Raw genomic sequence first — 27,546 nt, 5'->3', positions numbered from 1 at the left:
AACTTGAATGAATTATAGACACAACTTACAATTCACACAAATAACAATTTCACTTAATCAAAGTTAAGTCTCAAATGCTCCTTTGTATTCACTTTCTCTCAAAATAGTGTTACACAAACAAAGTTCTGCTGGCACAATTTCTCCAAAGCTCTCTTGCATAAAGATAATGATGATTTTACAATGAGGGGGGTACTCATTTATATAGGCAAAGAAGTTGAGAAAAAAGGAGAGGAAAAAGTGGAAGCAACTCAACCAACTTTGACCAAGTCTAACTACAAAAAATAAAGGGTTACATGCAACTGCACGTGCAACTCGTATTACATCGTTTTATATACATGTAACTCGCATTACATGTAATTACACTTTTTCATGTAATGCATCTTCTCCAACTACAAACATGAAAGAAGAAGAAAGAAGACGGAAGAGAAAAGAACAATTCTGAAGGGCCTTGTACTTGACGATGCAATCCCAGATGATAACAGGATTGGGAGTTCCTGTACCTTGTATTGTTGCATTCACGTTGATAACCATAGTGTTGCGTCTTTTGATAACCTCTAGCTCTCTTTGATGAATTGTCCATTATCATGTGGAAACTTGATGTGAGCCATCTTTTCTTGCTCAAGTTGTCGTGAATTCTCCCTTGTGGATCAGCACAAACTGGAGTCTTTGACACTTTGAAAACCTTCTTGACGATGTTCGGATGGACACTCGAAACAACTTTCCATCAGCACCTATAACTCCCTTTTTTTTTTTCCTGAAGTAAAGTGTTTGGCGCATGGGAATGCGTGTAAATGGAGATTGCCGATTTTCAAAAAGTGACTTGGGCTTTCAAGATGTCATTGCACGGAAAATGGATTACATGTAAATGCAACATGTAACAGAAGGTGGAGGGTGAAATGAGATGCAAGTGTGAGTGAAAGATACGCTTTACATGCATATGCGGATGAAGGCTAAGATGGAAAGCATGGAAAGATACGGAAATATGTATTTGCTCATGGAGGTGTGAATGCATTTGGAGAGGAGAAAATGACATCTTTTTGACTTTTTAAAAAGTGACTTTTAGTCAAAATTGGACCTTTTAGATGCAGTTATACGTAAGACATTTCGTGTAATTGTGTCATGCGAATGAAAGCGAAAAATGAGATGGATGAAAACGAAAGTGGAAAATGGGATTACATGCATGTGTGAATGGCGAATGAGGTGAAAAACATGTAATCACATTTGTCGGATGAGATGTGAGATGTAATGATATGGAAATGGAATGTGAAAAATGATAACGCTTTCGCATGTAATGAAGGAAAAACAAGTTTTTGGGAAAAACTTGCAACTTCTCCAAATGGAGAAAAGCCAGACAACAAACACAAAACCAAAACAAAAGAAAAACATACCTTAGAAAACAACTCAAAACATACCAAGATGCAATGCACTCCAAAGATGAAATTCGAATTTGGAACTTGGGGAAGAACCAAAAACATCAAAATGAAGGAGAAATTCATATTTAAAGGAAAAAAGCATATTCTAAGGCAAAGATTTTACAAATGGCATCCATTCAACAATTTCATGCATAAAATCAGCAAAGATAAGCATGAATTAAAATGCATGAAAGAAGAGGTCCACTTACATGAAGATTAAGTGCCAAAAATGAAGGAGCAAGAGCTAAAATAACAAGTTTTATAATCTTAAGACCAATTCTCCCTTAAATCCGGATTTTCAAACAACCTTTTGACTTTTTCCGCACTTGCATGTAATGGATATTCAATGGTCGGATTTGACATGAAAGTGCCAAATAAATGGTCTCCAAAAACAATATCATGCATTTAAAACTCAAAAACAATCCCTTTTGATCAAATGTATGGGTTGAAAATGCAATTTTTTGATTTTTTTGAACAAAAACATGACTTTTTTATTCAAATATCTGAGCCGTTTTTGCAAAAACATGGCCAAAAACTGTATGTTTTTGAGTCATTTTTGACTTGTGAATGCAAAAACGACTTCCCCAAATGGATATACATGGATCCAAATGCAAAAAAGTTGTTTTAAAACACATAAAAGTGGATTAAAACCCCAATTCCCCGAGCATTCTAAGCAAAAACGTGTTTCTCCAAGCAAAAATGATTTGGTGTTTTAACACCAAAATAATGATCACAATGTAATGGAATTAGCAAATAAGGTCAAAACGATTTGATTCCAAACAAAAACATGTTCCAAATTTGAAAATTTATGGAGTTTTTTGCAAAATTGTGCCCTAGCTTGGGAGTTTTGAACACATTTTTGAGTGCAATAAACTAATTTTTGATGAGGGCAAAATGATCACCTCTCCAAAAAAATTTTAATGCAATTGATTTCATTCAAATCCATGGAGAAAATTAAAAGTTATGATCAAAATAGGAAATTTTTGGAGCAAGAACATGTTTTCTTCACATAATAGGACATTTTTATGTTCATTACATATTTTAAAACATGTAATAAGACAAAATCGGACCTGTTTGAGTCCAATGCATGTTTTAAAATATGTCTTTGATCATAATCTCACTTTCTGAAGCCCATTACATATTTTAAAATGTGCAAGTCTCCAAAATCTCACTTTTTGGAGTCACTTACATATTTTATAAACATATCTCACCTTTTTCATGCACAAGCATGAAAACTCAACTTTTCATGTCATTGCATCAACAAGGTCCACTTTTACAAGCATTTGATGTAATGGCATGAAAAAGGTCTTCAAAATGAGTTTTTATATGCATTAGCATGAAAAGTTTCCACTTTTCATAGTTTTTTACATGCATATGCACATAAAATGTCCACTTTTGAGGCACTAAAATGACCATATCTCTTGACTAACAACTCCGATTGACCTCTAGGTTAGACCGAATCAAAGAGGAAAATGAAAGGCATGATATGAGCAAAACCAAAGGACTAAAAACAAACGAGCGCAAACTCAAAAGAAAAAATCGGACTTTGAAGGCTTCAAAATTCAAGCAAAAGCTCGACAAAATGCAAAACAAAAAAGACTTGACGAAGGCCTTCAATAAAAAGATTCATTGTATCAATTGGTACCGATTGGTTGATCAATACTAACCAATTAAATAATGAAATAAACTCAGAGAAATTCGAAACTAATTTGAAAAAGTTTCATACTGTTACCTACATTTTGTGGTGACAAAATGCATGACAACAATTCCAATGTATCAAATTGAATGCAAAACACTATGTAGTCATTTGTAGACTCTATGGAAACATTCAAGGTCATTGTTTTTTGCAAAAATATGCGGTCTTTAAGAAATTGAAGCAAATTCTTCAGTAGTGTACTTTGCTGTCACAAATTTCAGGTCTGCTTAGATAGAGTTTGCCAATTATTGTTGTAACTAATAAGTAAATGGTCCACAAATTTCAGATTTGGTCCTCGAATCATTTACATGCCATCTTGTCTAATTAGACCATGTCACTCTTCTGGATTTTGCATGGTTAACTTATGTTTGTGATGTAGCAGATGACATCTTCCATGTCCAATTAATTATCTTATTTTAATATTAATATTTTTTCATGGTTTTGCCATTATTATCATTATTTTGACACGGTTATAGATAAATGATTCATACACTAAGCAAAAGTCCATCCCTTCATAGGTAATTAGTAATTACTCTCTCAAAAATTAAAGAGTTTATTATATTGACTTAAATTTCCATAGGTTGCATATCAAAAACAAATTTAATCACGATTTATCAATTATAAATGAAAGGAAATAGAAATCTCTTGCCTTTTAGTTTTGTACCAAAGCTGCAGTTTGCTTCATAGGGGATTTCTATAGTATGCATATAGAATTGAATATTACTTTAATTTATGCCTTTCCATATAATCTGGGGCTGGAGAACTGTTCTCTTTCAAATTCTTCAGTCCTTTTGCTTGGATCCTTTATTTTCTTAGTTTTTGGCAGTTTTGGTTTGTCTTCTATGAGTTGCATTACGCGTACTATGGAAGTTAATGACAAAACTAATTGTAATAAATTGATGGTTTAATTTTATGCTATAAATAATTCCAAATGACCATGAGTTTTATTTCTGTTAAATCATTGGATTGAATTTTTCTACTTTGTTAATAATTATATGCTTGCTATTTAAAAGCTAGTGCATAGTATTTAAGATTAAGAATAAAATGTCAATCTTTAACATAATGTTTGATTAGAGTAGTTGATCTTTATGATTGGGGTCATGTCTTGTGTGTTTTGGTTATCATACAGGATGTCTTGAATGGTATTGAATTTGCTAGAGGCCCTTCAGATTCAAAATGGGGTTCTGTTCGTGCAACTATGGGGCATCCCAATCCTTTCAATTTGAAGTATGTTGCTATTGGAAATGAAGATTGTGGTAAACAATATTACCTAGGTTTGTAATTCTCATGCCAGTATTTGCTGCAGATAGAGCATTTAAGATAGAAAGAAGATCTAGACTCACAAAGTGACATCTATAATATATAATATTATAAATATACATGCATTCCATTTTATTTATTTATTATGTAGTGCCTGTTCATATTTGTTTACATATAAATTTGATCACATAACAAGCATTTTGTCCATTGAAATTTCTATGTATGCAATTAACACTTCCAAATAAAGTGGAAAATGAAGTCAAGGTAATAAATGTATAAATGGCCAGCTTGCAAAACTACTAAAGCTACTAAAGGAAATAAGCTATATAACAAAATGTGCTCATGCAATTCAAGTCTTTCCAAAGGTATAGTATTGTTGATTTGTTTTTTATTCCACTGCAACAAACAAAATTGAATAATGAGTACTTAGTATCCCAAGACGAAATACCAAATCTCCAACTCTCTCTTGAATAAGGATGCTTAAACGCTAAACAATGTATTTGAATTGTGTGATCAAATGAGACAACCTCAAAGATTCCTTCTTTATTGTGGACTTTAACTTAGTTTTAATGATCTGATATGCTGGTTATAACTAAGGGACTTATGCTATTCATTTGATGTATATCAAGTTGACTTTAACTTCTACAATCACTTCCAACCAGATAACTTGCAAAAGAAAGGGTTTATAAATTCTATCTAACTCTAAGAATGGAAGACAATGTTGATGATGGTGTGAGCCTCTAACAATCTCTTCACCATATCAACTAGGCACGGGAGGTGCTATCTTCTATAGATGCAGGAACGATTTTCACATTGTCAATATCATCCAAATACCCTATGAAGGGAGAATCTTAGTGAACATCTCTAATAGAAGTTGAACACTTCCAATGTAGGCCCAGACTAGCTTTCCACTGTTACTTTGTAATGTCCCCTTTCTAGGATGATAGTCAATTGTTTAGGAGGTTGGCCTATCACCAAGATTTCATATGCCAACAAGCTGGATAGGGAACCCACCAGGGAATTCCAAGTGAGCATTGAAGTTGTGGGAGCCAATTTGGAGCTCTTGATATTCAAAACAGTCATCATGCTGATCAAAGATATAAATTTGAAAACATACCCTCCATTTTCAGCCTAATAGATAGTTGGGCTATTTCAGTGGTATCATAGCATAATCTTGCAAGCCTGTGGAATTGAAAAATCTGCTATGCATTTGGGGAGAGAGGAGATATAGAGGTACTACTCTCGTAGGAGAGCACAACTAGATTTGGATATAGGAAACTCGATCTTGATGGTAGCACAGGTCAGTGTCACCAGGATGATCTAGATAGGAAGTTGATGAGCATTCTCATCAACACTAAGCCAAGGATAGCATGGGCACTGGATATAATACATGGAACATTGGACCAAATGGAGTTGGATCAACATAGAGGGAGACATAGTAGACATCGCCATGGTAGTAGATCAGTATCAGTCACCAATAAACGGAGGAGTGCTAGATCACGATCTTTTGACGATAGTGCTTCAAGTTCTCCCCGATAAAATGGGCACACACTCACTATTGACCGTCCATTATTCCTTATTTTCCTCTAGATGAACAATAGACATAGGCAAAAGCAATAGATGGGGCGGGGTTCTAGGAGTTAGTATTGGTAGTAGAAAGTGAGTGGAGGGCTCTTCCTCAAGAGGTGAGAGGGGTATTCCCACTACGTGGTGATAGCATAAGGTCCAGAGGGCCTAGGCCACAACAGAGTGGAGACCTCAAGAGAGCTACCGACTAGCTCACCCTGACTCCTTTTGATGGTAGTAGGGGCATCAATGTATGTACATGGGTGAACAAGCTGGACTTCTACCTATCACTTAGACCCATGGAAGAGAGAGAGGCCATCCAGTTTGCAATTTTATATCTTGAGGGAGTTGCTTACGATTGGTGGCACCGCATATTGGTGATGTAAGATCACGGTATTGCCCATTCCTATTGAGACTTAGTTGAGGACTCATTAGTGGGTTTGATAGGAAGTATGTAGAGCTTTGTTACAGGAAGTTAACACTGATTAGAAAGATATTGAATGAATAGGCTTATATTAGTGAGTTCCAAAGAGTGGCAGTTATTCCACCAGTATTATCGTAGCAGTAGAATTTTTTTGTAGAACTAAAAGTTGTTACTTCTGAATCATTCCTAAAGAAAGAGGAATAGATTGAGAGGATCATCCTTTTGTATAATGTCAGTTAAAATCCTATTGAAGCCGCCTATGGTAAGAAGGGAGCCTCCCCTATTGTTGAGAGGAGAGAGATCTCATTACACATTGCCTAAAGTTACAATTTTGTAAGTTGTAGTCTTGGTAAAAACTTTTAGCCAACAACTAGGTTCATTTAGGCCAATGGGATGGTTTGGGAATTCACTAAGTGGTTCACAAAATATAATAGGGGCTCGAAGAACCAATTTTGAGTTCTCTGTCATTCCTATCAATAAATAAGGAAATAATTAAATATTTCTTAAATGGCTTTAAATAATTATTATAAGTGAATATTATAAATTCACTTTAACAAATAAGTAGTGATAAAGGGACACCATGGCCCCTTTTCCTAAGTGCATAACTTATAAGTTGTGTAATTTAAATAAAAGTAGGCTACGGGGAGACTCGTCTCCCCCCTAAAAGACATGTCTCAGAGACGAGGACATGTCTCGAAGACTCTTCGCGCGTTTGAAGACCTCCAAAAAGGTTGGAGACTTCATGACAAACTCTCCTGAAGTCTCCAAGTCTTAAAATCCAAAAAGTGAAGTCTCCCTAAAGTCTCCTGATAAAAAATAAATGTAAAATACAATATTAAATTATTTTATGTATTTTAGCCCTTATTTTAATGTAAAAATTACGACCAATGACAAATTTAAAGATTAAATCACAACTTTGTGGAGTAGATGATAGTACCATCAACTTACTAGTACAAGATAGATTTCTGATTTTTGTTTACTGTACTAAGTTTGTTCATTTTTGTTTGCATATCACCAATTTAGCATCAAACTATACTTTTCTGAATTAAAAATTTGAATATAATCTTAGCAATTATCAATCTGATATGATGATGATCATATGCAATATTCATAAAACAAATATGACTATGAGATACAAAAATGTGATTATGTGACTTTTGAAATATTTGACTCTATATTAATGTGACATTACTATTATTATTTACTTTAGTCTTTTAGTTTGACAATATTACTATTTTGTATTTAGTATTAGACTCTTTAAACTATTAAAAAAATTGCTGTCTCCAAGTACCCTCGTCTCCTATTTTTAAAATTTTTTCATACCAATACTAGTACCAGTACCGAAGACCTCCAAGTCTCCCCGTCTCCCGATGACCTTGAATACAAGACAATTTATGTAATGTCTCCAATTTTAATAGAATAACTTAATTAAATAAAAATAATTAATTAAGTGGTCCTAAAAATAAAAAGAGTTCTTTAATTAATTAATTGAGTTGTAAAATAAAAAATACAAAAATAATAACATAATAGTTCAATTAAGATTATTTATGTATGACCCTGAAATTAATAATCTCTCGGGCCCATTTTTTATTTATGACTTGGTAGTGTCTTGATTGTGTCTGCACATTTGTAATCCTTCAAAAAGTTTCTCTGAGCCATATATTAAGATGAGTAGTCATTCTTTTTTTTTGGTTGATCATATTGTTTCTTTATTAATTAAGTAAGTAGATTTACATAGGAAGGGCCGCATAGAACCAAGGCCTCATCAACACCTTATCCTAACACCTTTACCCCCCTTTACAAACTTCTTTACTAAATAGAGTTTCACAAGAACATCCACCCCATAATATAAGAGGACATTGCATACAAAAATATATAATATTTCAGACATTACTAACCACAAAAGTCTATCTTCTTCCAAAACCCTCGTTTCACCTTGAAACAACTTCTTTTTTGCTATAGATTTCGAAGAAGCTTGACTGTGCATTTCCAGTGCCATCCTTAATTGTTTTCTTAACACTTGGGCTACTTCCTTTACAGGTTACTTCTCCTTACTTGCACCCATCACAAAAAACTTCTCTTTGATCAGAGGCCATTCATGGTTGTCACAACTTTCTTCATTTACTCTCTCATCTACACCTGCTATGTTTCTCCATCCTTTACTTTCCTAACAGATTGCTCCGCACATCAAAATTTTCCATCGTCCATTTTGGAAACCCTTTAACTAGTTACCCATGATGTAAAAAGAAAAAATTCAGCCATTTTTCATTCCCCCATCACACCCTCAAAAGGAAAACCACTTTCACCACCATTCTTCTTTTGTGATGGCCACCAGTACGATGACGTCATGGATGAGAGACATTAAATCCTCAGACCCTCCTTCCCACCCTCTCTTGGAACACCCGGATTCCCTCCACTAGCTTGAGCCATTCTGCCCTGATTTTTTCCTTGTAAGTTTCCTTATTTACATTAGTTGGCCACCAGAGAAAACTGAATTTCCCAATTTCCTCCTCTTCTGCTTCATCCTCAAAATATTTTCTATAGTGGAACCGCTGCCCCGGCCAAGCCCACTGTAACAAGGAGTCCACACCCACTATTAGGTCTTTCAGGAACAAAGATGTCATTACCCACTTAACCTCCTCCTCCATAAAGGTCAACTCCAAACCCCATGCCATAATCATCATAGCGATATCCACATTAATCTTCTAGCGATGGGTAGAATTTTGAAACAGTGCCCTTCAGTGCCTCAATCACTTCTGACATTGGACAAAGTAGTAGCAAGTGAAGGCGATGGTTTTGGACAAGGCCATAAAGCGCTTTTTGTTGTTAAGCCGACTAAAATGTAAAGGTAGCCTCCATATTCTTACTCTCTGTCGCTATCCTCACTTGTATCTATAAGAAAAGCTATGCACATTTATGTTGAACACCTTTACCAATGCCTTTTTTATAACCAACTTGCCCACCAACTTGCTCATATCGCACACTTTGATCTGACACCTCAATTTGTCTCTTTGTCACTGATCCATCCTTTCATGTTAAAATGTCACTTTTTATAAACAGACAAATCCTTTACAGATTTCGTTTAACTCATCATTTAAAAAATCTGACACTCCACCTCAGCTATCACACTCCATTTATTACATAGTTGCAAACATTTCTTTTCAATGTTTCTTGGAGGAAACTTTACCTTTATTTTGAAAGGAAAACTCAATTAAAAAACTCTTGCCCACGGCTACTCCATTCAAAACATCCATTTCCTAACTCCAAACAATTTGCCGCCCATTCTGAAAGTGGATAAGCCTCTCCATTCGACTCCCGAAACACATGACATATTTTAAAATCCTACAAAGATTCTAACTCCTTATTTAAAGCTATCAAAAAATTCTCTAGATGCCATGCAAAGATGTGATTTCTTCTAATCGCCTCTACCACTACCATCGAATCCCCTTCTAAAATCACTTTAAAACTTCCCAATCTCTTTGCACACTGAATTGCTAATAAGGCTGGCTGGAACTCAGCTTCATTATTAGTCCCATCTGGTAATCGATTTGCCCCAAAACCAAAGTTTCCCCATCCCGATCCCTAACTAAAAAACTGACCCCTCAATCCATCCATCCTTCGGTGTTGTCCACACTAAATTTAATCTTTGTCCCTCTTTTGATTTATCCTTCCTTAAAACTCCATCTTGTCTAATTTTGATCCTTGGCCATTCTTTCTGAATAGCTCTATCATCTTTAGTGAAAGCACATTTCCTTTTCTCCCTTCTACAAACAACAACACTTACAACTTCTATTGAATGGTCAATCCTTCTCAAAAGTTTTTCCACAGATTTCGAGATCTCTTGAAAAATCCTCCGATTTCTCTCCTTCCACACCTCCCAAATTGCAATAGATGGACTTATCATACACACATTTTCAAGCATGCTCCTCTTTCTCACCTGTGGCCATGACGAGAAGAAATCCACAAGAGTATTTCTCCAGGACCCTTGCGATTCCAACTTAACTTGCACATGTCTCCAACACTCCGCTGCTACTTCACAATGTAAAAGCTAATGATCCATTGATTCTTCCTCCGCAAGACACATCACACATCGCGATGGACCTTGAAAACCTAACCTTTTCCTCTCACCAATCAAAATACGTCCTTGAACTGCTAGCCATGTAAAAGCTCCTACTTTTGGCAAAATATCCTTATGCTAACATAAGTCCCTAGCTTTGAAATTCCACCCTTTGTGATAATAAGTCATAACCTAAGTTTACAAAATATTCGCTCAAACTTGAAGCACACCACTTAATCTTGTCGTTTCTTCCTGTTAAGAAGAGATTCCTCTTTGGAAGCACAACTTGTAAATATTGTTGTTGTTGAAGGGATAGAGCTTCCACTCTCCAATCCTTTCAAGCCCGGATTTTCCCAACAAGCCTTCTGACTCTTTTAAATAGTCTTTGACCTTACATCCCCATAAATCAAACAATCTTTTTTTAAGCTCCATATCTTGACACTCCTCATTAAGAACCTTATAGCCATTCCAAGGGTCCTGCCAAAAATTTGCTTGACGCTCATTTCCAACCCTCCATGATATATGATCAGTGATAACATGTCTATAGGAGATAATGAAGTTCCAAATAGCTGATCCCTTTAAAGGGTTGTGAACTGTCAAGATCCTTGCCCCATCATTAGAATCCAAATATTTGGCCCTTAAAATTTTAGTTCATAACTACTCCGAATCTATAAACAATTGCCAGAACAATTTCACTCCTAAAGCCACATTCATTAAATTCCAGTCTCTTAGGCCCGCTCTTACAAACTTTTTAGGCCAATAGATCTTATCCCATCTCAACAGTGGGATTTTATCACTTTCCACTATCCCACTCCAAAAAAACCTTTGCATCTATTTTTCTACATTACTAACCACCTTCTTAGGAATATTAAGACACATCATTGAGAAAATGGGAACAGCAGACACCACCGATTTTAACATCAGAATTCTCCTTGTCAAGGATAGCTATCTTCCTTTCCATCCCTCCATCTTCTTAAAGCACTTCTCAACTAAACTCTTCCAAACCTCCCCTTTATTTCTTCCTTGGAATAGAGGGACCCCAAGATATCTACTTGGAAGCGAAACCTGTTTAATGTTTAAAATTCTGCAAATTGACAACTTTTTACTAACATTAGTGTTAAAGAAAAAGATCTCTGATTTTTGCCAGTTAATCTTCTATCCAGACACTTTCCCATACTATTCTAAAGTCCTCTTCATAATTCTAGCTTCTCTTTCCGAGGCATCCCCTGTTAGGAATGTATCATCTACAAATTGAAGGTGTGTAACAACATCCACCCCATCTGCCACCTTTACTCCTTTCCATTGCCCTTCTCCCCTTTTCACCCCAATCAGCCTTCTCAAAACATCAACTAAAATAATAAAAAGAAATGGGGATAATGGGTCCTCTTGTCTTAGACCTTTCTCCACTTCAAAAAAACCTTGGGGACTTCCATTAATTAAAATAGAGAACCTTGTTGAGCCAATACAACCATTTACTCAACGGATCCACCTTAAATTAAATACAAATTTTGCCAAGACTTTCAATAGAAAATCCCTAATTACTTCGTCATAAGCTCTTTTAATATGTAACTTTACCATTATTTTACTAAGATTTTTTACCTTAATAGAGTGCATCATTTCATGAGCTATAATAACACCTTCAAATATGGATCTTCTTGGAGCAAACCCGCTTCGTTCCAAAGAGATCACAAAGAATAACACCTTCTTTAGTCTATTTGCTATGACTTTAGAAATAGTTTTATAGAGAGTATTGCATAAAGATATAGGACGAAACTCCTCAAAAGTCCTGCATGCATCCTTGTTCGGCACTAATGCTATGAAAGTGTTAAGTCTTTCTACATAAACCCACCTATCCTTGATTCCTCAACCACTTCCCAAACCTTATGCTTCGAACAATCCCAGAAAAACCTGAAAAACCTCCCTGTAAAACCATTAGGCCCAAGACTTTTATCCTTTACTAGACCCCATAAGGCGCACTTCACTTCTTCCTTTGTCACTTTTGCAAATGACATCCTATTCTGATCTTCTATTACAGAATTTGGGATGCACTCTAGAGCTTTGGCCTCTTACTCCACGTCATTTTTCTCCAGCCTACTTTATTTTGGAAGGAGACAACTTTCTGCTTTAGCATCTCTAGATCCTTCACTAAGATACCCTATGAATTTACAATGGAGAAAATCTTGTTATGAGCCCTTCCCACTTTAACTGAATTATGGAAGAATTTTTTGTGTCTATCACCTTCATTTAGCCATGTCTCTTTGTTGGTTAACAGTTTGTCCTCCTATTAGATTTTATAATCTTGACTCTTCGATACCCAATGCTTGGAGAGACAAAAGGATGTTTACCAACAAATGGGTCAGTGTATGTGTTATATCATTGCCCTTTGGATTATAAGGTACAACTCCCTTATATGCAATATATGTAATGAATTATGTTTTTAATAGATCATTGGAATATGGGGTATGCTCTTAACCTGAGAGCAAAAAAGGATAAACCAAGATGTTCATAACTACAAGCACCCCAGGCAAAAATAGATTTGGGCAACTTATAACACCCAGTGGAATAGATATCACAAGCTACCTTGAAGTTCTTCTAACATCTACTCCTACTCCTAAGTGCAGATTTACCATCTAAATGCAAAAGTGGAAAGAAGAGATATGAACATGAGGGCAAATGGAATTGCTTTCACTATCAGCCTTGAATGAAATGGAATCCAACCAATAACTAATAGATTCATATACATTTATCTTTCATTTCCCAATGAAACTATCTAACAAGATATGAAATGAACAAGAGAGGAAGCAGAATAATATACGAGGAAAGTAAATGGAATCACTTTCACTGCAAACATCAAAATGAAATGGAGTCCACCTGATTATCACAGATTCACATACAATTGTCTTTCAACTCTTTATGCAGAACTAATCTAAGAATGGGTAACAAAACATGACCAGTAAACAGAAAGTAAATGGAATTACAGACTCATTCACCATCAAGTTTGCTGACCTTTGTATTATCAAATGAGGTTACATTTATAGTCTGTTGTTATCATTTCTAAATTCTGGCAAAGCAACAGTCATATAATAAAGAATAAAATATGGAAATATCCAATTTATATCGTGATATGAGCACATGCTATCTCTTCTATTGATGATTTTGAATCTATGATATTCCTGAAAACACACCATGATTGTTCATCTTCATGTAGTCTTAGAAAATCCTATAGAAATTTGTTTATTCTTCATTTTCTGTTGTTTCACACCAAACCCATGTATTTCATATTCTAGCAATCACTGCATTTTCGAATTCCCATCGTTGATCTCAAATCGACGGTCGAGATTAAAATGTTATGACTCCCTTCATAACTTCCTCTGTGTGTCCCTCTTGTTGCTATGTCACATAGAATAACGATCAAGCAGCTTTATATAGTGACATAACGACCTCCGTAGATCCTCTTTGATCTGATGGTGATAACAAAATGACGTTAGTCTCTTTGTTTTACGGCGTGGGTCCACTTTTCCAACCAAGCTCATCGTGGCTGACAGGTGAGTTCTGACTGTACCTTATGAAAGGTGATGGCCCACTGGACACATGTCGTTCCCTCACTATGTCGCTATGAATAACGGTCGAGCAACTACATAGCGAGATAGCGACGAACGTAGATTCGTCTTGATCTGATGTTGATCATTTAAAGATTTTAACTTATTAATTTCCCTTTGCATCATGGGTCCGCCTTCTAGTTATATACCTCGTGGCATACATGTGGCAGTACTTTATTGTTTGATGTCGAACTATTTTGCCTCATTGGCACCTTGTGACTAGACTCTAACAACGCTTTGTGAGAGATGATGGCCTACCAAGCACGTGCCTTCACGTCGCTATGTCGCATAGAATAACGATCGAGCATCTTTATCTAGCAACATAACGACCTCCGTAGATCGTCTTTGATCTGACGGTCAACGGGATGCATTTAACTTTCATTTAAACGAGACCCAATATGACAGGTAAGCATCTAACTTTTCAATTGGCCAATAGCATACGTTCTTTCATTCAATTGACTTTTCAGCTTGGTGATGTGGACAATTAGACATGTTTTGATTTGTGGAATTGATTTCCACTCAAGTCTTTGCCACCTTTGACTGTGTTTCTTTGCCATTTTTGCATTTATGCGAATTCAGCTGATCTTGTTTCCATGATGTTCATATGATCTGCATATCATCTTTTGGCTTTGTCCTCGATATTCTTTGTCGTCTTTTTCTCTAAATATGTTTGTGATATCTTCATTCTACCTGTGTTATGTCTTTAATGGAACACTTGATCATAGAATTAGGGTTTCTCAGAAATCTGTAGGAATGCTTTCATGAAGAACTGCTTCTTAACATGGATCTTTGCCTTCAACATTATTAGGAACAAGAAAATATGAATAAATAGAATATCCAAACCTTCTCATCGGGATAAAGCATAACAAAAACCCTCCAAAACCCTAATCACCTAGCTTTGGACTGATGCATTGCTCATATGATTCTCGCATTAGTTAACTCAAAGGAATGATGAGAAGCAAGATCATCCTATAGGCAATCTAGACTCAGACTCATTACTTTGACACTTGACTCAAAACCTCAAGGCAAAAGATATGAACTGCAACTTGGGCAACACTCTCTAGATTTATGTTGCCAAAACACCACTCTTGACAAAATCTCCTCATATTCCTTTTAAAACTTTTTTTCTTCTACAAAATCCTCCTCCCTCATACCCTGCAAAATCACTCTATCATTTAATTCCTTTAAAGAGAGCTCTAACTTCACTTTCTTCCTAAAAATGTTCTAGAAAGATTCCCTATTTCAGACCTTCAACTTCTCCTTTATGAACTGTAATTTTTTAAAAACAACAAAAGCCTTATTTCTTGAAAAAGTAGGAGCATTTTTCCACCATTGGTCCATCAATTCTTTAAAACCTTCCGCCCTTAGCCACATTGCTTCAAATTTAAAGGGGCATCAATCCGGAAAGGTTTTTTCTCTTATCTTTAGCCCAATTGGGAAGTGGTCCGAACCATATATAGGCAAAAATTTTGCCTCCACCATCCAGTCAACCGTGGTCCAATCAGCCCCCGAAAAACTCTTATCCAGTTTTTCTTCAATATTTACAAACCCTGGTCTCCTGTTAGTACGTGTGAACTCGCCTTGTTTAAAGGGGATATCCACTAGACCATTTTTTGTCACAAAGGCTGAGAAATCCTCCTAATTTATTGATTTCTGACCTCTTCCCCCCTTTTCTTTTTCAGATAGAGAATAGCATTAAAATCACCACCCAACACAATCATCTCATCTTGACTAACCTCCATTACACTTGTCATAGATTTCCAAAGTTCTCTTTTGTCCCTACTTTGCACAAGACCATAAACATTTAGCACATTGAATTCCACTTCTAGCTGTTTAGATCTTACTTTAACCACTGCCAATTGCTGTCTTGTTGCATTACAATAGCAGTAACCGAATCCTCCTTCCATAACACACTTACACCCCTAGATGCCCCTACTGCCTCAACCCCCTCACTACGCCATCTTCCAAAGTTTCTCTTTAGCCCTACTAAATCCTCCCTTTTAATCTTAGTTTCTTGCAAGAGGACAACATCTAGTCTAGCTTGATCAAGGCCCCTCTTGATCAAACACATTATGTCAAGGGCATTGCAGCCCCTGACATTCCAGGATAAGAGCTTCATCCTCTTCGGGAAGGGGTCTTTCCCCTTCATGTCTTTAGTTTACATTGATCTCTTGCACTACTATCTAGATTAATGCATTTAAAGTCCGCTTCCCCCTTTTTTGACTTCCCCCACCTGAATTTTATGGTTCTTTCTTTCAGTTTGAGATAGTGTTCTTTTTTCTTTAAGAGCAATTTCATCAGCCATCCCTAAGAAATCCTTCTCCCCCATGGGTCCATCCTTCTTTTCCAAATCCTCCTCTGAACTTTCTTTCATGCATGACTCTTTAGTAGAACACCCCTTCAAGTTCCTGATAGGGGAAATCTCTATATCTTTAAAAATCTCACCATCTAATCCTAATCCTCCCTCCTCTAAAAACACCATGTTTTCTTCTTCCTCGAAACAAGACAGAAACCCCCCTTCTGTCCATCCCCCACCTTCACCCAAGCATTCATCCATCCCTTGAACCTGATCTTTCTCCCTTATTATTGCCTAAGAATTAATCCTGCCTTGTGAAGAACTTTCATCACAAGTTGTTTTCCCTTCTGTCAGAAAACACTTGGTTTACTTTCTATCCATCTCTACCCCTGAAATTTGGACCTCTTTTTCCACCTCCATAGGATCCTGCTGACCCTCTTTCTCACTTTGAGTTCTCCTCCCTTCTTGAAAATCCCCCAACTCTATCAGAAAGTCCCCACTCCTTTTTATATCTATGTCTTACAAGTTATTCTTTCTTTCAAAATCAAATCATTTTTTCTATCAGCCTCCATATATAGAGAGTTTCTCTCCTTGAACCCTTGCTTCACCTTCCAGAGGCTTGACATCTCTATTGCCCTTTTAATTAAAATTTCATCTTCCTTCCCATTCAAGCGCCCCCCTTGCCTACACTTTTAGAATCATAGTCTTCGTTGAGGCAATGCTCGCACACCATTAACTCTTCCTCTATTGACAAAGGTTGTCTCCACACTCCAACCTCCGAATAAAGTTCAATCATCTCTGGTAAAGGGTGGAAATCGTTCCATATAATACAGATCCTAGGGAACATTTGGAAAGTAACCTTATCAACCATTTCCACTACTTTCACAAAAGTTCCCAGCTTATTGCTAATCAACTGATAATAGTAATCATTCCAATATTCTTTTGAGAGATTCCTTAGGCCTACCCATGTAGGAAAATGTTTTATGATTTTCTTTGTTGGGTCAAAGTTTGGAACCCATGGTTTTATATAAAAACCAAAGCCTTCCATAAAATACGGGCCTCCGTTCAGAATCCAAACCCTATCATGGGCAATACCCACAATTACCATACAAAACTCATTTTCCAAAGTTATCACACCATTTTTTTCAGCTTACCTATTGAAGGCCACGGTCTACCCCACTTTAGAAAGAAAGCATTACTCTCTAAAATGGTTACCTTCTCCTTCCAAGAACTTTGCTCTATTACAATCTTATCTACTGTGCATCTTTCCTGCACTAGTTCCTTTATCCTCTACTATTCTTGGTTTTCCACTGCTTGTGGTCTCCGCATGCGTTGAGCAATCTTTTTGAAATCCACTTTTCCCCCCAGATTATAAGAGGTGAAACGCTTCATTGGGTGACCAGGGTATCCATTGTTTTTGATCCTCTCAGTCCCATTTTGTCCCTCATTAGAAACAATTTGCATCCTTCCCAACCTTCCTCCACTGAGCCCTATATTGGCCCTATCTTCCTCCCACTTGCCACTGGCCTTTTCTTTGACCCCAGTAGAACAAACCCTCATGCCTTCGGAAAGGTTCAAATCTGCCCTGCTGCAGATTTTTTCTCCCACCATCTCTGAAGCTACCACCATTCCAGTTGTTAAAACCTAAGCCCCAATGTTCAACCCCGAGTTAGTCATTTTTGTAGGTATGTGAATTTGGTATTATCTTGTGTATGCAGATTCTAGTTGGAGTTTAGCCGTTCACCATTTTGGAGGTGAGAGATCCTCCGTACTTGGCTTTAGCAATTTTGGTAAGAGTAACTCACCCTATTCTGCTTGGCTCTTGGTTCGAATTATTGTAATCTGAAGTGTTATCATTATTGTTAGAATTTATAAAATGGGATAAACCAAAGTATCCCTTATGTTGTTTGTCCTCTAGTCCACATGTGAGGACAAGTCCTTTTTTGTAATTCCTTTATTAAAGAAAATAGTTTATTCTTCTTTAAGAGGATTATGACACTTGTTATGCACACACTTATGAATGTGGCAATCATTCACTTGGGAGTTACAAATAACTCCTCTTCTCATCCTCTTTATAAGAGATGCTTCTCTCTCATTCTACAACACACAATCACGATGTAGTTCATGTAATAAGCCCTATGGCTCCTCATTATCTCCTTCTCTCTCTCTCTCTCTCTCCATTCTTAGGCATTTGCCTCATTTATATAATTCACAAGGGGTTTTCTTTGCTTTCCCCTTTCAAAATATGTGCCTCCATTCTTGTGTTGATCTTGGAAAGCTCTTTAAAGTATGGTAATTATGTTCATCACAAACACTCTTGGATTAATTTAATTCTTTAATTTTAGTTCATTTCGATTTTATTATTTCTAACATGGTATCAGAGCAATCTAATCCTTGTTTTGAGTTTGTGTGAAGGTTATCGTATTGGAGACTTTTTGTTGAGAGTGAAACTTGAAGTGTCATTTCCTAATTTTTTTTGTGTTGCAGGCTTCATTCAATCTATAAGTTTTTTTAAAACTAATTCTCTTTGGATTAGATTGGATCTAACAAGTTTATGTAGGCTTTCCTTCATTTTCTCAGATTTTCCTCGATCTAACCTGTTTTGTTCCAGGATACTCATTCTATCTTCTTGCAATCTATTTACTTCATTAATTTCATGGTTGAAAATCTATATTTTGTATTTTTAATATCTAATACTTTTTGAAGATCTCACAGGTTTAAATTCTTTTATTTAAACATATCACTGCACATTTTTTTTAATAACATTCAAATCTATTAAATTTTTTTTTTCTCACTTCTTTCACCCTATAGAAAAGTCATATTTTTCTTCTAGGAAAATACCGAAATATTAAACTGATTTTCTGTCGATCAACCCGATCAATCAAATTAACCAAAATATATGGCGCTCGGTGGATGTAATCGATCAAATCGGAGCCGACTGTGAAAGCATGGGAGGAAAAAAAAGCAACAGATCTCTTCTTACACCATTGCTTGTTAAACTCTAAAGACTACTTGTAGGTTATCATGGAAAGGAAATGCTGCAATTGTGATCTCTTCCCTTGTTTTATCTGTGTAGGTTATCCGGCCAGCACGTTGGCAGTGTATTAATTTCCTTACTTTTTTATGTGTAGGCAATGTTCAAATTATGCTACATCTATCACTTTCCATAACTTGTAGCAACTTTTCTTATCCTTATCCACCTGGAGTAAAAAATCTCACTTGCACCTTTCAAATGCATTATGCTTGATGTTCAATTTTTTGGCCGGGAAAATGTATCCAAATTAGAGTGAATCTGCTATTCAACTCATCATTATCCTCCTCAACTATGTCTTGCACTGCTTTCTTTTGATGCCACGTATAACTCTTTTGGGAGTGATATATTTATTATTGTATCATCTCCCGTTGCAGGCTAATCATTCAATGCTGTTAATTTTTTTGCAAGTAATATTCTTTGTTAATTTTTTTATATTTTATTTTTATTCTCTACAGTTAGCCATCATTTATTAATAAGTTTTCATCATATTATTAACAATGTCTCTCATTTTATCTGTAGCAACCGTTTCTTTTCTGTCACCCTCCCTCTTCATCTATCGTAATTACCAGCATATTCTATTATTAGCTCTGTATCATTTTCTATAACAAACTTTGATTCCAACTTGGCAATCATTATGTAATGCCTTTGCCATTTTTTTTAATCCGTTTCTTCTGCTGATTGTCTCAACCGTTTCACTGGATTCTATTGCCGGTTCTTTCGGCTCACTCTACATGTTCATCAGCATTTCAATTTTTTTTCTTTCTCAAACATTTTTTATTTTGTTACGTGTCCTTTATTCTGGACATTTGGTTTGGATGGTCAAATACTGACCCTACTAGCCTTTTTTTCTAATGCAACATTCTTTCACTTGCTCTAGTTATGTATGAGGGTTATAGAAGCACAAATTTACATATCAATCTAGCTACCAGACATTCTGTCAAACAGTGTGCTGATTGTTACTACAGATTTATATATCGGCTGAAACTAGTTAATCAGTTGTATTTCCTAACTATAAACCTTAGGAAATCTTCCTATTTCTCAGTGGCTCGGAAAGATGAAGACTGACAGTTGGGTGTTCGGACAGCCTGGCAACCATCAATTCCCTCCTCCAGCAAACAGTAATTATAACCATTGGTCACCGTGGAGGGCTTCACTTTAACTTGAGAAATCAGCACCCATTTATTGTTAATATGTTTGTTGTTCTTATATTTTTATTGTTAATATGTTTGTTGTTTTTGTTTACCTCTTATGTGAGCCTCTATGGAGTATTATTTTTGTTCTGTTATTATTATTTTTGCTGTCCTCCTTGCATGAGCTATTATTTTATTTTATTTTATTTTCAGGGCTGCATATTCATATATCTTGCTGGCCTGAGTGAGTTCCCTCTTTGCTGGAGTGGGAGCTTTGTCGTCCCTTTCTCTTGATGCTGTTTTAGCTCTTGGTGCTGCCATATTTCTCCTTCCTTCTGCATGAGTCTTATGGCTGCTATTCCTTTACCCTCTTGCCGCACCTCTCTGCTCATTGCATGAGCTTTGTTTCCTCATGATCTTTGGTTGAAGCAGACACTCTTCCTACTAAGTCGGCATGTGCTGGTTGTACAGGAGGAATAATGTACTTTTTACTATTTTAATATTTCTTCATTGTAACTCTTTTGCTTACCAACTTCTCTGCTTTACTTCTACTTTCAATCAACACCTCCTTTCATTCCTCTGTTATCTGTCTACAATGCTTTTGCCGTCATCTGCTAGCTGCTAGCCCATTTATTGCCAACGTTTTATTACTTTATCTTATTTTAAGTTTTGAGCATTTTTTAATGACCAATTAGCATAAGTAACGCTTGGCTTTAACTTTTTTCCTTAGACTTGTATTGTTACTCTCCGAGACTATTATTATTTTGTACCTTCAATGTCATTTCTTATCGTTCTTTTATATTTGTGACAATTTTTTTTCTGAATTATTCTCTTTGATTGGTAAGTTTAATAAGTATTAATTCTGTCATCGACAAGATATGATGTTCATTTTCCAAAAATTCTTCTGAAAATTCTCTTCTGATAGGCTATGCATTTTATTTGAATTGCATTTTACTTTTTGGACTATCATATGGGTGCACACATATATACCCCAATAAATATACAACTACTGTGTCTATCATGACTAGTAATTTGTGAGTACATTCTTGTATAAAATTAATATGATTTTTACTTCAACTCCTTTTATATAACAGCCATGTTCACCCTCAATGGAGTTCCTACCTGATATCTATAGATTTATATATTACTTATTGCCCTTCCATTTATCACTTCATTTACCTTAAATTTTTTTTGGATTATGAGTTATCTTCCACATTTGCCTTCATTGTGATCTATTGGTTTGCACAAGTTGCAATTTTATGCTTTTATAGCATTGTTCTATGCCCATGTTGGCACTTTATGGTTTTATACCATTGATTTATATAAAGGTACTTTTTTTGAGTTGCATAGGGAGCCAATTTTTCAAGGTTAACTATGTAGGTCCCCTCAGTATAACTGATACATAGTTTCCTTATCTGGCCCATGGAGTATCCCTCCATCCTATATTGGTGTGCACTCATTTTATATAGAGTTTCCCTCCATTTGATCCTATTTGTTCCTCTTTGATAGGATAATATTTTTATGGAGTTTCCCTCCATTTGGTTCTATTGGTTCCACTTTGAAAGGTTGACATTTTTGTTCCTCAATGAAGAGGATGTTATTATTGAAGTTTTTCTCTCCAAATTCAGATGATTTGATCCAATTTGAAGGCAATATGTTGTTAAATCCTCATAATCCATTCCTTTGAGTATCCTAACAAAAATCATGATAATACTAATTTGATCAGCATTTCTTTCCTTTTACTTTATTTTCATATATTAATGTGATAATGATCTGCATACTTTATTGCTTAGATCATGAGTCATGCATGTTATGGATTGATCACCCATTAACTTGCAGTGGGATGATTCATTAAGTGGAATGTCTATATCCACGCGATTGATGCAATGTTGATGCAAGTATCATTAGTTGGCCTTGTCTGTGGTCATTAGTACATTAGTATAATATACTTTTCATGAGAACATTGATCAAACTTTTTTATTGATAATACTTTCAGCATATACTTAACCTTGATATCAAGTCATCTCCATTGCTTTGTGGGAACATGTTTTATTTTTCTCATTGTTTCTCTATGAGAGCTTTATTATACTTATTCAAAAGGATTTCTAATTTGCATATAAGATGAAATACGTCTTGTGGATAGTTGTCTTGTTTCTTGTGTCTATGTTTTTCTGGTAATCCATCTAAGCACATACAAGATAGTATTATTTGGTGTACTTTAATGACCTATCCACTCGGCTCTACGAAGATCTAACTACACTCAGAAGAGACCTTTTGCATAATTGAAGACATTCTCAAAGACCAAGTTGCTGCTATTTAGCATTGCATTGTAAAATTTGGGTTTAATACCCTTTGATGGCATTTGCCCAAGTAAAGATTGAAGGGAGGTGTTAGAATTTATAATCTTTCCTTGGTTGTATTTATTAAATGGGATAAACCAAAGTATCCCTTATGTTGTTTGTCCTCTAGTCCACATGTGAGGACAAGTCCTTTTTTGTAATTCCTTTATTAAGGAAAATAGTTTATTCTTCCTTAAGAGGATTATGACACTTGTTATGCACACACTTATGAATGTGGCAATCATTCACTTGGGAGTTACAAATAACTCCTCTTCTCATCTCTTTACAAGAGATGCTTCTCTCTCATGCTACAACACACAATCACAATGTAGTTCATGTAATAAGCCCTATGGCTCCTCATTATCTCCTTCTCTCTCTCTCTCTCTCTCTCTCTCCATTCTTAGGCATTTGCCTCATTCATATAATTCACAAGGGGTTTTCTTTGCTTTTCCCTTTCAAAATATGTGCCTCCATTCTTGTGTTGATCTTGGAAAGCTCTTTAAAGTATGGTAATTATGTTCATCACAAACTCTCTTGGATTAATTTAATTCTTTAATTTTAGTTCATTTCGATTTTATTATTTCTAACAATTATTCAATAATGTATTTTTTTTGTCTGTGTGGATCTCAATCTCTGTGCATCTATATGTTGTTTATGCGAATCTATATTGTGTAGAATATCTTTGGCATTAATATTCCTCATTTGGCAACATTTTGTCTTCATGTCGAAACATACCAATTTCATAACTATCGACACTATAGTTGTACAGACATTTTGTCGTACATAGCAATATTTTCATATGACAAGTTTTACCAAACACGAAGGAAGTGGCCTGTACGTCAAGGGACTTGAGACTGTGCAATCGAGATCACCTTCGAGCCGAGATTGCCTTTGTGTCGAGTTCCCCTTTGGGTTGACATCTCCTTTAGGTCAAAATCCCCTACTGTGCTACAATCCTATGGTGCTATGGTTTTGCAGTACTGTCCTACAGTGCTACATTGAAGGGGAATAGGGTATCAAAGATGGTGATCTTGCCAGTCTATTGGGGAGATTGTGTTTTGGGATTCCAATAACACTATGGCGCCTAGTGATGAATAGCAGTAGGTGAATGTATTATAAAAGATTGGCAAAGAACTTAGTGATGGTGTTGATATTCCATTAGATATGTTAAAAGCATGTTTGTGTAAGGTGAATTAGTTACCTTTAAGATTTATATAGAGGATCCTTGCTCTAATCGGGATCGCCTTAAGACAACTCAATTTGTTGAGACACTATGACAAGAAAATCAAGCTAGCAGCTACAACATGTCTAAGTGAATTTTGAGAATCTCGGCTCCTCGAGTACTAGATGATGATGACAATTAGAAAGAGATATTGGAGTTGATTATTGACAACTTTTTTGGAGCCTCGATGACATTTGTAGTATTCCATTTCCTAATTAATTTACAATACTGGAGATCTGTGCACAAGTCAAGGTGAGTAACCTCCTCTTAGATCTGGGATTGCAATATTTGATCCACTATGTTTTATCAGTTTTTGGTCAAATAAATAAGAACTTTGATAATAAGACTTTTTTATGCCATGGTAAGCATTATGATTCCATGTATTGAGGTTACAGATGTAATAGCCCAACCTATCATATCTATGCTATGGGCTATACATAATCACAAATGCATTCCTTCCATTACGACATTTAGACCAGTGAATAATGTAGTCAAGCATTGTTAAGAAAAATTGAAGTCTCAATTGCACAAGGCTAAGCAAGTTGGTGATAACAATAATAGTGATGTGGAGGATGAAGGGCCACATAAGGATATGCAAGAATCCGCTACTACACCTACAAGTGAAGAAAACATACGCCTACATGACAACAACATGGTTGAAGAGGGTACTTGCATGGAGTTTGCAAAGCCAACATCGATTAATCAATTGCATGGAGATAGAGACACTACCAATGAACCTTTTCATGGGCAAGGTCTATAGTATATTAAGTATGAAGTTCTTCCTTTTGTAGAACATGCAGAAGACATGATTGATGCTTTTCAGAAAGAGATGCATCTACATGGGAAGAACAAATTGTAGATGAATTTTGAGATTTCAGAACTATTGACACCATAGCTGTGCGGATGATGTTGTACAGAGCAGTATTGTTATGCAAACTGTCGTACAATAGAAGCTCGACCAAACATGGAGGAAGCGTGTCCATAGGCTAACGGTTGCAACTTGAGACTGTGGAACTGAGATTTCCTTCAGGCTGAGATCCCCTATGGTGTGACCATCCTATGGTCCTACGATGCTAGTGTGTGGTCCTACTGTGCTATAGTGGGAGAGAATGGGGTAGCCATACAACAATAGTACATCAAAAATTATTATTAAATAAAGAGGGGACCATGATTATTGATTTACGAAGAGGCCTATGGTTTTAATAAGATTCAGTATTGGAGGGAAACCCTGTTTGATCAAACCTTTCTGAAAAAATAAAGGTGTTTTGGTGGATTTTTTGGGTATGGAGGATCGATTTTTTTTCTCATGGTGGAGATATGAAGCTCTGCAGACGACATTTGCAGCAGCAAGATGATCTGAGAACGATAATTCGTTGACTTGGAGATTGGGACGTACCCCTACTCTTCCGGCAGGCAACTGACTCAGACAGGGAAGGAAGTTTTGTTGATGTGTGTCGTGATATCGCACTCCTGACCCAGCTACTGATTGGAAACAATCATTAGAGTTCAGAAGATACATATATGAAAAATTGAGACACATTGGCATCTGAGAGTTCTGATCCAAACACAAGCCATCTTGGAGATTTGGCGACAAGAAATTGGAGGGAGATCAATAGTCTCTGATTGCCTCTGCAACTCACAGTGGGGTAGAATTGGTATTTGCATATTGGGCTTCATAAAGGGGTGAATTCACTAAAATAGTAGCAGATCTGGTGTATCTAATCTTCTTCAAGTTTGCAAGCAGATCACACCATATCTTTCCAGTCATTGATGGCAATTCTGGAGGTTGCCTTTTTGCAAATTAATCACACATATTTACCCAGAATTGATCAGTACAGCCTACAGGTCTGGTTGGAGCGGCCCTACTCAGTTCTGCACTTATTCTTGCTACCTTGATTGCTGGCATCAATTTGGAGGAATCAAAGAAGGCTGAAAGGGCCAAATCTTTGCCTAGAAGTTCATTATTGCAGATCTCAGAAGGTGCTGGCAGCTTCAGACATTCAACAAGGCGTAAATGGTCTTTCTAATACCTGGTATGATTTACATTGTACATGCTATTTGCCCAGATTGAAGGAAGCAAAATAAAATCAGCAATTCCATCAGTTACACCATTAATTTCTAGAAAGCATGGCATTAGTTTATCAAAGTATTTCCAGCTCTCCTTAGTAGCACAGTTGCATTTAGCATTTGTTTGCATCACTATTGGAAAAACACAAAACTCCCCAAACAACAGAATATTAGAAGAAAATGAAATATTATCATGTGGCTGGTTAAAGTCAAACATTGCAACCAAGTTCAGTATTTTCTATTCCAGGCCTAGTTGGCTTCTTTCAATTTCACCAGCCATACTTAAACAACATGCAATCTAAATGTAATGTCTTCCAACAGATCTTTGAATGTCTTGAAATGGCGATCCAGGTTTGTCCTCACTGCTGTAGTATGTTGGCCGCTTTCCAATGACAGATCCAGGGCTCAGAAATGCACAAAGAATGGTATTATTATGTTTAGAAATTCCAAATAGCAAATGATATCTCCAAGTTAGCCTGACAGAGTCAAGAATGCTTGCCAGAAACCCTTCAGTTCTCTAATAGGCTGTTCTCAGCTAGACAATGATGAATGAGAAGACTTTGTTGTTACAGAGAACTCCACGCACAGCAAGTGAAGTCTTCACCAAAATGCCCATGCACCAACAATACAATATCCTTGACACCAAAGCTTTAGCAAAGTCTCTCACACAGCTAGCACATTCAGTAACGAAGAGAGCACACCATAGCAGATAATAGCATCAATATTACCAGTAAAAGCCAGATAATGCAAAGCAATGGCTACTCGATCAGATGTAAGTTTATGATAAAAACTCTTCAAAGTTCCATCTTGCACCTAAATCTCATCCAAAGATGTAGTCGTTTGAATGAAGACTGACAATTGGTTTTATGATTATCATTCAAGAGTACCTATGCCAAAAGAGGAGATAAGAAGCCATTCTTACTAAACTCCATGCATTGGAACAAGGAAACTAGGTGGCTAATCTGGTGCTTACAATAATTATGGATTCCTCATCTTCTGGAATCAATCTTCTGGCCGCTAAATTCTCACGAACTGGCAAAAATAAACCCCACAATTTCCAAAAGAATACTCTACTTCAAACCTCCAATTAGAATAATTATTTTCCACCTCCAATCTGCATGATGTGACTTACGAAGGGAAGTGTGATTATTCCAACATTATGACATAAGAGCATTTGCCACATTAATCAATTAAATTGATTCTTTTTTAGCAGCCAAGTAATACTTGTTCACAATGTGAATACTTCATTCTGGACTTGCAAAACTCCCAGAATAATAATCACCCCTTTTCTCTGCAATTTCTCAAGGCTTCCAAATGAACAATTAATTATAAGCCTTCAACATTTTACCAATAATATATCAATAAATAGATGTATAACTATTTTTAATATACCTGCAGCATCAGTAAAATTGTCTCAAAATGTGGGTCCTTCAAATTTGAAATA

At 36.1% G+C, this 27,546-nt stretch overlaps 1 protein-coding gene across 1 annotated transcript in view; it reads left to right on the top strand.

Annotated features, from left to right (window-relative positions):
- The window catches only part of LOC149542245 (alpha-L-arabinofuranosidase 1-like), a 146,758-nt gene that overhangs the window by 111,348 nt on the left and 7,864 nt on the right, over nucleotides 1-27,546 (top strand). The window contains exon 10 of the mRNA XM_089797247.1: nucleotides 4,238-4,382. Coding sequence (XP_089653373.1) covers nucleotides 4,238-4,382 — 145 coding nt within the window. The remainder of the gene's footprint in view (nucleotides 1-4,237; nucleotides 4,383-27,546) is intronic.

The sequence above is a fragment of the Cupressus sempervirens genome, chromosome 8, assembly GCF_028749045.1.
Source record: "Cupressus sempervirens isolate cs-2001-9-10 chromosome 8, ASM2874904v1, whole genome shotgun sequence".
Lineage (NCBI taxonomy): Eukaryota > Viridiplantae > Streptophyta > Pinopsida > Cupressales > Cupressaceae > Cupressus > Cupressus sempervirens.
Note: the sequence above shows the minus strand (reverse complement) of the source record. Positions and strands in the feature narration are given on the sequence as shown.